Source organism: Meriones unguiculatus, chromosome 4 (genome assembly GCF_030254825.1).
Source record: "Meriones unguiculatus strain TT.TT164.6M chromosome 4, Bangor_MerUng_6.1, whole genome shotgun sequence".
Lineage (NCBI taxonomy): Eukaryota > Metazoa > Chordata > Mammalia > Rodentia > Muridae > Meriones > Meriones unguiculatus.
The window spans coordinates 123,308,914-123,323,238 of record NC_083352.1 but is presented as its reverse complement, the minus strand read 5'-3'; the positions used below and the strand labels follow the sequence as shown (position 1 = coordinate 123,323,238).

At 45.3% G+C, this 14,325-nt stretch overlaps 1 protein-coding gene across 1 annotated transcript in view; it reads right to left on the bottom strand.

The window, feature by feature from the left end:
• Edem2 (ER degradation enhancing alpha-mannosidase like protein 2) overlaps positions 1 to 14,114 on the bottom strand; it is a 28,785-nt gene extending 14,671 nt beyond the window's left edge. The window contains exons 1-5 of the mRNA XM_021640540.2: positions 13,901 to 14,114; positions 13,561 to 13,671; positions 11,545 to 11,584; positions 7,508 to 7,613; positions 1,119 to 1,244 (exon numbers count right to left, since the gene is read on the bottom strand). Of these exons, the coding sequence (XP_021496215.1) occupies positions 1,119 to 1,244; positions 7,508 to 7,613; positions 11,545 to 11,584; positions 13,561 to 13,671; positions 13,901 to 14,007 (490 nt within the window). The 5' untranslated portion in view covers positions 14,008 to 14,114. The remainder of the gene's footprint in view (positions 1 to 1,118; positions 1,245 to 7,507; positions 7,614 to 11,544; positions 11,585 to 13,560; positions 13,672 to 13,900) is intronic.
• Between the last annotated feature and the right edge of the window lie 211 nt (positions 14,115 to 14,325).

Sequence of the window (14,325 nt, the reverse complement as noted above, 5' to 3'; positions counted from 1 at the left end):
CATCCCTAGACTTCTACCACACCCAGAAAGGAACACAGCGTCCAGCTGACGTTGCCTACCCCAGCGTTGATGGCCCCACTGGACAAAAACAGTGAGGCTTGGCTTGTAGTCCTGAACATGGCTTGACCACAGAAACCAATCCCTCATCTGGTTTGCCAAGCATCTTCTCCTGTCTAACCCCAGCTTAGCCTTCCAAAAGGCACATCTAGTAGGTAAGAATTATGAATGGCAGAGAAACTGAGCCATGGAGCAGGACAGTGACATAGTCAAGACGCTGGGTGGCAGAGGAAAACTTAGAACCAGAAGCCACAGCTCCTAATGCTCAGACCAAAGCCATTGCCTGGGGCCCTTTTATTCCAGTAGCATACAGCCTGCGAGGGTGCAAGAGGCCTCACTCAAAATAAATGCAAGGACCGTGAACCAGTAAAACTTGCTTTTCGCCTGCATCTGCGAACAGTAGTAACTCCAGCTTAGCCATCCTGGGCCAACACCCTCAGAAGACCCTTAAAATGCTTAGGACTCTCCTGATTTCTACAGTAAGAACTCTCCTGATTTCTATTGTAAAAGGTTTCCACAGGGGCAGAAATAAAGATGAGGTTAAAAAAAAAAAATCAGGGAAAAACATCTCAGCATTGCCATTCTTACCTCCAGCAGGAGAAGTAGGATTAGAGCCAGATGTGCACCCCTGTCAGCCCAGCACTTGGGAGACAGAGGCAGGACTGTCACAGCTCAAGGTAAACCCTGTCTATATAGTATGTTACAGGCCAGCCAGAGCTACACAGTGTGAGCTCATCTCAAAGGAAGAGGGGAAAAGAGAGAAAAGAAGAGGAGGAAAGGGGCTGGAGAGATGGCTCAGCAGTTAAGAGCACCAGCACCGTCTGCTCATCCAGAGTTCCTGAGTTCAACTCCCAGCAACCACATGGTAGCTCACAACCATCTATAGTGAGATCTGGCGCCCTCTTCTGGTGGCAGGTATATATGCAAGCAGAGCACCATATACATAATAAATATATGTTTTTAAAAAAAAAAGGGGGAGAAAGAAGAACCAACTGGGCTTTGTATCGCTGTCATGTCTGTGTGTTCCCACCCCCCACCCCCAATCTCTGCCTGTCTCTTACCTGGGAGGAGTTTTCGGGCTGCTTCCTCTGCCATTCTGAGGAGAGGTCCAGAACAAGGCCATCCAGGTTCTACTTCCACACCAGCCTTCTTTGACAGGAGATGAGCAGAAAGGAGTCCTCCTACCACTGAAGATGGCACAAAACACCAGTGTCAGGGTCCTGGCCCAGTTTTTCTCTTGTGTAAACTAGTACTAACCCCTGTTGGAGTGCCTCACTATGAAGAAGCTAATGAAAAAGCCATCCCTACCCAGGCAGAGTGACATACACCTCTAATCCCAGTGCCTGGGAAGCAGAGGCAGAGGCCAGCCTGGACCATATCATGATAATAACTTGAAAAAAAAAAAACAACACAATTCTATTGGGTTTCATAGTGACAAAAGGAGCTACGGAAGCTGGAGAAAAGTATCAATGGACTTATACAGCAGAGGACCCTGAATGCTAAAATACTGACCTTTCCACCAAGATATGTCCACTGGAACAATAGTGGCATGACTGTTACAGAGCGACCAGCTACTTTCTGATTATGTCTGAGGCTCGCTCCACAGGAGGGAATTTATGTCCTGGTGATGTAAACCTGATCAAAAGCCCATGGTGAGGAAGGTCACAGGCTCCTCAGGGGAAGTTATTACCGTAGGGTTACTGAACAGACACGTTAGCACACTGCCTTCTAGATATTTATTTTTATACCAACAGATTAGTGCTGCAAAAAGGAGCTTCTCTGTAAGTAGTCAGTATTGTAGCATTCCACCTGTTCTCAGTGCAGGGACCAGAATTTATAACTGGTCAAAATGCTGAGAATAAGTGACAACTGAGGGCTCAGCTCTCAGCAGAACACTGCTATTAACCCACGTCCTCAAGGCTCAGGGAATATCTCAGAAGAGATGGCAGAACGACTCTAAGAGGCAGAGGACGGAGAGGAATGCTCTGAACCGGCCATGGCCATGGCAACTGCACTCATGAACTCACAAGAGCAATGGTTACCTGCAAAAGATCAGGCTAGCAAGCATTCCAGCATGAGGCTCCATGTCTAGCTGAGGAGCCATTGGTAACTGAGGGCTATTAGGGGCTAGGGGGTCACTTTCTTTGGGGGTTACGCTGCTGACAGGTCGTCCATGCTCCAGTGGTGGCCCACACACCCACGCACAGGCAGCATTAACTGGATATGAAGGCTGGAGGAGGAAGTGGGGGGGGGTCTGGAAGGAGTGAAGAAGGATTTGAGCTGGATATGACCAAGGTACATCATACATATCTATGAAATTATCAGGGAGGACATGGCTAAAAGGGCTGTCAAGATAGCGCAGTGAGTTAAGGTACCTGCTGCCAAGTTTGACGACCTGACTTCTATCCCCAGGACCCATGTGGTGGAAGGAAAGAATTAATTCTCCCAAGTTGTTCTCTGACCTCTACACACGTCACTGTGCATTCACTCATATCCAGACAGCAAATAAGTAAACGTAATACAACTTAAAAAAATAAAGTAAAATACTCTATGGAGCGGCTCTCATCCTTCCTAGTGCTGCGACCCTTTAATACAGTTCGTGTGGTGGTGACCCCCAACCATAAAATTATTTTTGTTGCTACCTCAAAAGTGTAATTTTCTACTGTTATGAATCACAGCGTAAATATCTATGCTTTCTGACGGTTTTAGGCGACCCCCATGAAAGGGTCATTCGACCCCAAAGGGGTTGCAATCCCACAGGTTGACAACCACTGTTCTATAACAAGCAAAAGAGGTCACCCCTTAATCCAGCCCATTGACAGCATTAACACAGCGTCTCCCTGGTGGGTCACAAGACAATGAGCACCCTTTGAGGCCCCAGCACAGACCAAGATCTGGGCGCTGCGGACCCCTCTGCAGACATGGATTTTAGTTTCAGAGAAGCAAGGTGACTTGCCCTGTGACCTGTCACCTATTTGACGGCCCACAGGATAGTCCGTCCGAGTCTAAAGCTCTGCTCACTTCAGTCTGTCACTCTCCTGTCGGCTTTTGCATGTCAGGGGATGAGGAAGCGGCTTGTCGTTTCCTCCATCTTACTTCTTATTTTGATTCATCACTCAATATTCAGGGCGTATAAAATAGACAGGATTCTGCAGCTGGAAACAAGGCTAACCAGACATCAGGCAGTGCCCTCTGACAAAAATAACCTGTAACCTTGAGCTTTGGTTTCCCCTTCTTCCTGGCTAAAAGGAACTGAGACGAAGACAGGACTAGGACAAACAAGTCACCTGATGAAAGGTCCCTGCAGGACGTGAGTCCTAAAAGAATTATCTACTCTATAGAATAAAGAATGGATTACGAATGGACCGTGTGGGTACCTCTACAAGCAAACATTAGGAAAATCACATGCTTCAAACCTTGGTACCAGTTAAAAGTAAAGAGGGTTATGTGAGAGCCAGAATTACAGTTTAAGTTTTAAATACTGTGCATAAGAGATCCATGAAACAAAAATCCTTCTAACCTGAAAGCCCCTTGCCCAAGGACAGGTACTTCTGGAAGTACTGGAGGCTACTGTTTATGGGAGATAAGCCATGTGTTTCCACTCCCCTAAACACGTTTGTTTGACTCAACTGTACAGGCTGTGTGTGATTACATGTAGGTGAGGGGTATGAAGGCAGGAAGTACGTCAGGATATACATATATGCTTGACCCTGACTGGAGCTGATGGGAAATATGGTATCCTTATGGCTTTGTCTTTATAAGCCTCTGAAAAATGTGACTTGTCACCATTTTCCAGAAATCCTGGAAAGGTCTTGGCCAGAGTGCATCATCCTGAGCAGTATTTAATTAAAGCTTGCTTCAAATTTGGCTCAAAACTGTACAACTGGTCTTTCTCAGGTTTAACAGTTAGGGAACAAAATCCCCTCAGAGTCAGTGACTACAACCAGAAACTCAAATTTTAGAGTCTGAATTCACATGAACTGAATGGTGCAGAAAACCTCAAATGAAAAGGGGCTTTGCAGAAATCTGAACGGCTCAGGATTTGCAGTGCTAGAGATCAAACCCAAGAGCCTATCCTATTTGACCCGTGCTGCTCCACACTAAGCTACCTCCCTAGCATAAAGAGGGCTTTGTAGGTGGTACCTTGAGTCACATGGCAGAAATCAACAACAATGTATCTGGGGGGAAAAAAAAAGCCACATTCTATCCAGGCCTCTAAAAATCCAACTGGTGACATTTAGGAAATGAGCCTATAGTAAATAATACAAATTAGGATTTTTTTTTAAATCACAGAAAAGCTTGTGGAAACAAAGCTTTATGAGTAACAGCAGAAGTAGCAGACCGAAGTGCTCTGCCACTTCAGATGCAGATTCCGTTCCCAGAGAACGGAAAATAATGATGAGACACTTAAAGACATGAAAGAGATTGGATAGAGAGAGAAGTAGCCAAAAACACCAAAAAAAAAGAACACGCATATTTATAAAAATATAATAAATGTAAGTGAAAATTACATGATTTACTGGTACATAAAATATACCTGAAGACTTAGTAGATTTGAAGATGGCCGAAAGGTTATCTAAAATGCAACATGAAGATACAAAATGTTCCTTAGATACAAGAGCAACTCAGGGGGCAAAGTAGAATTCTAGTTGGGAATAAAATAAAAAATTGATAGATACATAGAGAGAGACAGACAGACAGACAGACAGGAAAGGAAAAAATTGGGGGGGAAGGAAGGATCCGAACTTTCTCAACTAAGGAAACAAGAACATATAGACCCAAGAATCCCAAGCAAGAAAAGAAGAAACCCACAATGATAGACGCTAAAATACATACTGCAAACGCATATGCTGCAAACCATCAAATAAATAAATAAATAAAAGAGCCCCTTCCCTCCACTTCTGAGGCTGTCCTCCAGGGAACAATGGGTGACGGCTGCATCCTGTTCACTGGGTTATCTTCTCATGGTCATGGCCATTTAAATTTTTCCAAAATGACAGCATTTTAAAAGGACAAGTATAATGAGAATAAAAAAACAAAAACAGATTTATCTACAAAGAAATAACTATGAGAATGACAGGCTATTTCTTAACAACAAAATTAAACTAGAAGACAGTGGACATTTTTCTTTGATAGACCAAGTAAGAGAAAATAATCATTAACAGAGGCTATACATGCAGAAATAACATCTCCCAAGACCGAAGGCAGTGAGACAAAGATGTTTTTGTGTAAACAAAACCTGAGATACTTTACCAAGGACATAGCCATACAAAGGAAAATTTTAAAGCATTTTAGCAAAAGGATGGATCACACATAGTAAGGCCTGAGACAAAGTCTCAAAAGATAGTAACAGGGCTGGGACATTGGCTCAGTCTATAAAGTGCTTGCTCTGGAAGTTTGAAGACCTGAATCCCATCCTTAACACTCAGGTGAAAAAAGTGAGTATGAAGGTTCACACTTGTCATCCCAGTGCTGGGGAAGCAGAGGCAGGGGAATCCCTGGGGCACGCTGGCTCGTCAGACTAGCATAGTCAGCAAGTCTCAGGTCCCAGGAAGAGATCGTGTCTCAGAGAACAAGGTGAACAGCTCCTGAGGAATAACACAGGGAGCTGACTGGCTGCACACACGCATGCTCACTTGCACAAGCACACACGCTTACAGAGGTGCAAAACTCGTAAGTAACCCTGAACTTCAACTGTGAAGAACTAGCTGTGCACCTCTAAGTGTGTGTGTCAAGATGTCCACTGAGTCGCGTCTTTCATAGGAGGACAGAGACTGTTCACCACTTCTAGACTTGTAAGTTTTTTGTTTTATTTGTTAAGGAAACTATTTTGGAAGACACGGTGCATGAGTTCAAGATTAATAAAAGGAAATGGGAGCTGGGTGCACTGGCTCTCGCCTGTGATCCTGGCACTCAGCAGGCTGAGGAATAAGGATGGCTTGGACTTTGAGGCCAGCTGGTCCTATGTGAGTGAGTTGTAATCCAGCCTTGGCAATAGCAAGAGACCATGTCTCAAAAAAAAAAACAAACCAGCAACAATAAAAAACCTAGCAGGGTGTGGTGGTACATGCCTTTAAACCAAGCACTAGGGAGGCAGAGGAGGGCAGATAGTTGAGTTTGAGGTCAGCCTGGTCTACTCAGCCAGTTACTGGACAGCCAGAGTTACATAGTGTGACTATGTCTCAGAAAGCAAAAAAATAATTATAGATCTTAGCACCTGAGCTGTTGATGTTCTGTTCAGGAAGTTGTCTCCTATGCCAGTGAGTTCGAGACTCTTCCCCACTTTTTCTTCTAACAGGTTTAGTGTATCTGGTTTATGTTGAGGTTTTTGATCCACTTGGACTTGAGTTTTGTGCAGCGATAAATATGGATCTATTTGCATTTTTCAACATATAGACATTCAGTTAGACCAGCATCATTTGTTGAAGATGCTGTCTTTTTCCACTGTATGATTTTGGCTCCTTTGTCAAAAATCAGGTGTGCATAGGTGTGTGGGTTTATTTCTGGGTCTTCAATTCCATTCCATCAATCAACCAACCTGTTTCTATGTCAGTTCCATGCAGTTTTTTATTACTATTGCTGTGTAGGAGAGCTTGAGGTCAGGTATGGAGCTACCTCCAGAATTTGTAATAGCCAGAAACTGGAAACAGCCTAGATATCCCTCAACCGAAGAATGGATTAAAAAAAAAAAAAAAAAAACTGTGGTACATTTACACAATGAAATACTATTCAGCCGTTAAAATCAAAGAAATCATAAAATTTGCAGGCAAATGGATGGAACTAGAAAAGATCATCCTGAGTGAGGTAACCTATAACCAGAAAGACACACATGGTATACACACTTATAAGTTGATTTTAGTCATATAGTGCAGAATAGACATACTACAATGCCCAGACCCCAAAAAGATAAGTCCAATGGGCATCTTAGGCTTCATGTTGGCCCACTAGTTAGGGCAGTGAGGGATATCGCTCACATGGACTCTGTTGCCTGCTTTTTGATCACTTTCCCCTGATGGGACTTTACTACCAGGCCGCAGGGAAGGAAGACAAATTCAGTGCTCATGTGAAAAGATGAGCTGGGGTGTCTGGGTAGGGGGCTCAGGGGAGAATCGATAGAGGAGGGAGGGTGGGACTGTGAGAAGAGGGAGGGGCCTATAACAGAGACGTAAATTGAATTAATTACTAATAATAAAGCAAAAAAAAATCAAATAACATTTCCATCATCCCACAAAGTTCCACCAGCTAACAACAGCCTCCAAGAAGGCAGTTAAACCTTTCTTGTGCAAACATCCAGTGAAAATGTTATCTACTCCAGAAGGCAGCAGCGCTGTCAGTCACTAGTTTAGATCCAGTGCGCTGCAAGATGACTCCTGAAGACCTCATCTGCCATTCTGGTTGTCAGAGACAACTCCAGTCTCCTCTCCCACAGGCGCTCAGAGGTGGCCCTCACCTCGGATGTTGGTTTCAAACACAGAGGCATTCACGTCGATGTCGAAGTCCACGTTGTCCTGGAGGACCTCTACCACTCTTTGGAATTCAGAGGTATTCCCCAAAATCTGGAATGAGAGAGAACCCTGACCACATGGTTCCCCTGAGCATGGGGGCAGTCCAGATGCTGGGGTGACCCCAGCAACCACGAGGAAACTCAATCTGAGCAACTTCCTGGTACCCATTTAAATGGGTCCCCTATAAACAAAGTGGGGATCAGTAGTGGACCTCAACTGTTTGTGCCTCACTTGTCCTTTCCGCCTTGTAGGAAATGATACCAGTTGCTTCCCAGCCTTTTTTTATCCCAAAGCCTCCTGCCACAGAGACCAAGAGCCCTGAGGCTAACCTTCTCAGCTCCCTTTGCTGTCAGAGGTCACTATGATCCTGGAGAAGTACATTAGACACAGCTATGGGAACAAATCTTTCCTAACAACAGACACAGGTGACATGGCTTTTACTCGGCTCCTGCTTTTCCACCTTGAAAGACATGATTTCTGGAACACTGGCAGCTATGTTTCACCATGGGGTACAAAGCATGGGAATAAAAGCCTAATGATGGGAGACTAGGAAGCTGCAAAGAGCCTAAGTCTGATAGCATAGTTGAGTAGCTGACTCATCGCTGGAAAAAAAAAATGACCTCTTGGCTTCCTTTTCTTTTCCTTTTTGAAAAATTAATTTATTTTGTGGGTCTGAGTATTTTGCCTCCACATAAGTATACCACATTCATTTCTGGTGCTCCTCGAAGTCAGAAGGATGTGTGTACTGAGGAGGGGAGGGTTGGATCTCCTCACACTGGAGGTAAGACAGCTCTGAGCCACCATGTGGGCAGGTCCCTGCAAGAACGGAAGTGCTCTTAACCACTGAGCCATCTCTTCAGCCCCAGACTGTATGCGTAAAAGATGAGTCTGCCTTTTCACTCAGCTTTGTGGTTCTTCTCCACTTGAGGGTGATGAGGACTGAACTGCATGTGTAAGGCAAGAATTCTATCAATTAAGCCATATCCCCTCCTTTCTTTACTTGGGAAAATAAATGTTTAAATCAGCAGCCATCTATGTGCACATCTACATATGTGTTGTATATGATATGCATACATGGAAGGAGTGAGGGTATAGGAAAGAGAGAAGAAAGGGAGGAGAGAAAGAGAATAAGCTTGTTTGTTTGTTTGAGATATTCTCAAACAACCCAGGCTGGCCTCAAACTCACAACATAAGGCCAAGAATGGCCTTGGACTGCTGCTGTTCCTGACTCCAAGTGCTGAGGCTACAGCTGTGTGTCACCATGCCTAGCTTGATACACAATATGCCCCCCCACCCCCGCTAACATCACCCCAATTTCCCATGAATACTCTTGCTCTCACAGTCACTCCTGTAATTCCGGAGAGGGTGACCTCATGACCTCAGCTGTGGAGTGGGCACCTCGCTGGGACCAGCCACAATACCATAGCCCTTCACCAAGGGAAACTGGGAATATATCTGTGGCCTGAACCTGGTCAATAAAGACTTAGTCCGTGGATTAATGGGAAAGTGTGATTGTTTGAACATACTGTTTGTTGAACTGGGAGTAATCCGAAGGGCAAGCAGCTGAGCTACCTTTTATAGACTCTGAGAAGCCAGCAGTCACAAAGGCAGAGCTAAAGGTGGAAGGAGACTCACTGACGTCATCTGTCTGTCTGGATCAGGTCTGAGGCCAGCCTTCATCTAGACTTTTTAGTTATCTGATTCAGTAACTTTTTCTTCTGGTCTAAGTCAGTTGAACTGAGCTCTGCAATTTGCAACCCAAACAATTCCTGACTCAAGCTTGTCTAGGACCTGGAGCCGGCCTGCCTTCTGTCCTATCTCTCTGTTCACCTTCCTCTAGCCTACCTTCATCTGTAGGAAAACTGTGTCCATTCTTCTCCAGTATCCTGTTTCCTCTGACAGAAGTTAGTTCCTCCTACGTCTTCCACTTATAAACCCAATCCACCAATGGGGACTGCACTTGGTCTAGGATGCCCCTGCTTCTTTCTTCAACCTTTTCTTCATTTAAAAACTCCTAAGAGCTCTATCCATACTACTATCAGGGTCTCTGTTTCTTCCCACATTAAAATAAAACAAACAAAACGAAACAAGACCCATCTCAGTGGCAGAGGCACCATTCGTTCTTGCATTTCCCCAGAGTGCCAGACACACAGCTCAGGAAGCAATTACTTGACAAATGTTTGTTGAGTGAGGACATAAATCCTTCTTTACATGGCAGTCAGTGATCTCCAAGCAGACATTTCATCACTTCCTGTCTTGTGCTTAAGAAATGCCACTGGCTCCCTTATGCTCTCCACTACAACGTAGTGAAGAAGAGCCGGGGGCCTCCAGATTCCACCTATGCCCTGGCGGTTGCCTGTTCCCTCCTCTCTCTCCCACCCAGCAACGCTGGCCTCCCTTCCTTTCATTGCGCTTGCTTCACTCTGCTGCCACAAAGCCTTTGCACTACCGGCCTAACATCCTCCTGCCATCCCTCTCCCAGTTACCACAGCCTCTCCTTCAAATTCCAACTCCAGTTTCATATCACTGCCCCAGAAAGCTTCTCCCAACGTCCTCAGTCTAGGTCAGATGGTTTTTCTGGTTGTTTGTTGATTTCACGGCAGTTTCTTTTGTATAACCCTGGCTGTCCTGGAACTCACTCCACAGAGCAGGCCAGCCTTGAACTCAGAACTCAGACATCCACCTGCCTCTACCTCTTCCTTCTGAATGCTGGGATTACAGGTGTGCACCACCGATCTGGCACCAGATCATTTTTTGTTCGGACCTTTCCAACACAAAGCTCTGATTTTGTGATTCTCATCTCTTACGGCTATTCTTTGATTCTGGTGCTAACATCTCAAACTCCAGACAAGCAGGGGTCATTTCTGCTTAAACTCACAATTTTGACTCCAAAGTTTAGCACCAATAAACATGATGAATAGATTAAAAACATACAAATTAACATTAAACGAAAAAGTATAAGCCAAACCATAGCTATGTAGCGTTCACAGTCACATAAAATATTATAGATGTACAAAAATGAGGAGCGGCCAGGCATGGTGGTAAATCTTTAAAATCTCAGCACTTGGGAGGCTGAGGCAAAAGGATTGCCTGGTTTGAGGTCTGCCTGGCTAAACAATAAAACCCTAGGTAAGGGTATGCAGGACAAAAGACAATCAAGGATTAGAGTCACATAAAATTAACTTTAAGTCCAAGTTCTGTTTTAATCTTTCTAAGCATCACATTTCTCAGCTATAGGAAGGAATAAAATAATAAACGCAGGAGGTTGGTGGGAAGATTGAACAGGATAGTGCATACGTTGTCATGTATGAAGTAAGCATGCCGAGCTGTGTGGTAGTCTAAGTAGCACATTTTGAGACGCTATGGAAACCTTATCACGTGGTCCTAGCTGTAGGAAGCAAGTCACTGGGGGGCGGAAAACACATGACTTTGGGGGGGATCTTGTCCCTGGCCCTTCCTGTCTCCTTATCTCTGTTTCCTATTTACTGTGAAGCGAAGAAGCATCTCTGCCACATTACTGGCTAAGCACATGGGGCTAGGCAACCTCTGAAACTGTGAGCCAAAATAAATTCTTCCTCCTTTTAAACTGTTCTCTCATGTGGTCATAGCAATGATAAAAACTGACGAATGGAACCTGCAAAGAACTTAGCACATGACACAGTGACTGGTTTTGCTATTATGTTATTGTCACTGCACATGGCTACTAGAATATAAGCTTGTGAAAAGGATGATGTCAAAGTCTCTGGACCTTTCAAGGTCTTCTGCAAATATCTGCTCAATGAATGAACCTGCATGTGTTGGTTTTCTCTTGGAACTTGGTTTTCTCACCTATGCAGCTGGGTAACCTGAGCCTGGTAGCTCAGAATCATGAGATGAAAGGCTTAGGGGAGGAATTTACTTTTTGCCCACAGACAGGCTAGCAAAAGAGGAAGGATGTCGATCAGACAGTGACAGAGAGGAAAAGAAACAGATGGGAACTTACCAGCAAGGTATCCAGGGCATCAATCAGTGTCAGGGAAAAACTGTAAAGAGACAAAGTCCCAGTCGCTTCATAAGAACATCCAACACCAGATGCACAACTGCCCACATCAGATTCTCCCAAAACTAAGTGACGCACAACAGAGGAACCAGAGGGGAAATCAGAGCCCCCTGACTTCCTGATGTCGCTCCACTGTAATTAACATACCACCTATGTTTTCTGGCTTTCTGCCCTGCTACACAGGGGGAGCACAAAACTGGAGCATGTTCACAGTTGGAGAATTCTCGAAACTGTTTTAGTCATAACATCAAAAAGCTAGACATTATCAGCTGCTCACAAGCTGAAGAGTGATGAACAAACTATGACACAAACAAGTGCAAATATATGACATTATCAAGGTTAGCGGGAGCTCTACGTCCTAATGAGAAGACCGTGCTTGTGAATGAAAAACGCCGCGCAGGAAGGGAGCCACAGAGCACGTTCTCGTCTGCATTTCAATAAATAAATAAAGAGCCACACTAGGGGCTGGACGGATGGCTTAGTGGTTAAGAGCGCTTACTGCTCTTGCAGAGGACCTAGGTTTGATTCCCAGCAGCACCATGGGGTTCACAACTGCTGGCAACTTCATTTGCAGGGACTCTAGCCAGAAGCCTCTAGAGGCTCCTGCATGCCTATGGTGCACCAAATTCATGCAAAGCAAACACACACACACCATTAATAAAATCTAAAAAGCCAAACTGACAGAATGCATGCGTGTTGCTGTTAGGGCCAGTAACATCAGGGGGATAATTTATAGGGCACACTTGGGAACTTTTTAGGATAAAGAAGTATTCTATAGGCTAGCGATCACTATACATTAAAAATGGGGTATTTTATTACATGGAAATAATAGGTTAATTTTTTTTTTTTTTACAAAGATACACAGTAGCCAAGTTTGGTATATGCCTGCAATGCCAGCACTGGTGAGGCTAATACAGAAGGACTGAGAGTTTAAAACCAGTCTGGGCTACATAGCAAGATCCTGTCTCAATAAATAATACACATACGCACATCTGTGTGATCATGTAAACTGAGAATATGCTAGAATAATATACAGAACAGGTTGCAGTGCCGAGTTTTAAGGAATGAGATAGTTTGCGAGCATGATTCTGACCTGCCTCAATCAGCCATTTGTTTTTGCATTTACTTCTTGTTCCAACTAAAAATTAAAAACTGGCACAAGTTCTTAGTTTACTTGTATGGTCTTTGGTATCAGAGAGCATGCTATCATTTATAAATATTTGTAAAACGAGGATAAGTCAGTGATAGTGAACACCTGCAATCCCAACACCGGAGTTCAAGGTCATTCTCAGCTATATAGTGGGCTTGAGGGCAGCCTGGGCTATGGGGAACCTATTTCAAAAAAGAAAAATCAACAAAAAAAGCAAAACAACAACCACAACTCGGGATTAGAGCTCTAATGTCAGTTTTGGCTGACACAATGATTCTTTGCTCAGCTGGTTTTCTATTCCAGTGAAAATGAAAAAATGATATGATAACACAAGATAGGAGTGACATAAAACAATGGTATGGAGATCGAGGGGAATACTTTTCAGTCATACAGAGTACACCACTACAAAAGATGCGAAGTTTGGGGAGAGTAATATCCCCTCCTGGACCTGTGTGACCACCTATAAAATGAAGGAGTTGCGTTTTCTAACTCTTGGGAGGCTTTTTTTGTTTGTTCGTTTGTCTTGTTCTGTTTTTCAAAATATGTTGTGACTCCAGAAATGTCCCCAAGTCCTCATCTGTGGTGTCTGTTCCTGCTGAGGGTAAGCCCCGAGGTCTAGCCAGCCAACTTAATCCAAGACTTTTTTTTGCACAGTGAAAACTGTATAGATTCTGACAGGGGTGGTTTGGATTGAGGGGAAGGGGTTGAAATCAGCCTAGGCGGGAAACTTCCCGGAATCGGTGAGACCATGAAGCCACCAGCCCTCCTAAGACCCCGGCCAACCCTCTCAGCCCTCAAGCCCGCTCTACCTGCCCCAGGTGTCGTGCCCATCACAGGTGAGAGGTCTCAGCTCATCGTAGGGAAAGGCATTTTCCAGGTAACTGTCGTAGGCGTGGTAGAACATGGCCTTGACTCGCTCCCTGGTGCGAGGGATGAGAAATAAGGTAGGGGGCCAGAACCCAAAACCAGGCGGGAGAAAGGACCAGATACAGAACGGAGAGTGGGAACCACCAAATGATTTCTGCCGAGGGCCCAGCAGCGGGACCAGAGCACGTCAGGGTTGGGGTCCTGGGGCGGAGGGAAGGGAAGGGGCCCGGTGGGTGCTTGCCAGTCCCCAGCCGCGGGGAGCAGGAGCCTGGCCCCGTTCACCTGTAGTGGGCGGGGTCGGGCGCGGTGCCGTCGGGGCCTGGCGCACCATGGTGCAAGGGCAGCAGCACGCATACGAGGCCGAGCGGGATGAGCAGACGGAAAGGCATAGAGCTCGTGTCCTGTCAGTGCCGCCACGGCAGCTGCAGCCACCGCCACCGGCTCATCCTCCGAGCCGCGCCTGGTTCTTCCGGGGATACGCACCACAACGCCTGCGCGTTGGGCAATGAGCCACTCACTTCCTGACTACAAGGCCCAGGATGCAATGGGCAGTGGAGCCCAGGCGAAAGAAGCATCTCGGGATATCTACTCTACACAGGGGAGTTCAACGTGTCTTAAGGACAGTGGCTGCTGTGGCTGCTGTTAGTGATGTTTTCACAATCCCGGTTTCCGTTCTTTGAGCCCTTACTGTCTAGCAAAGCGTTAGG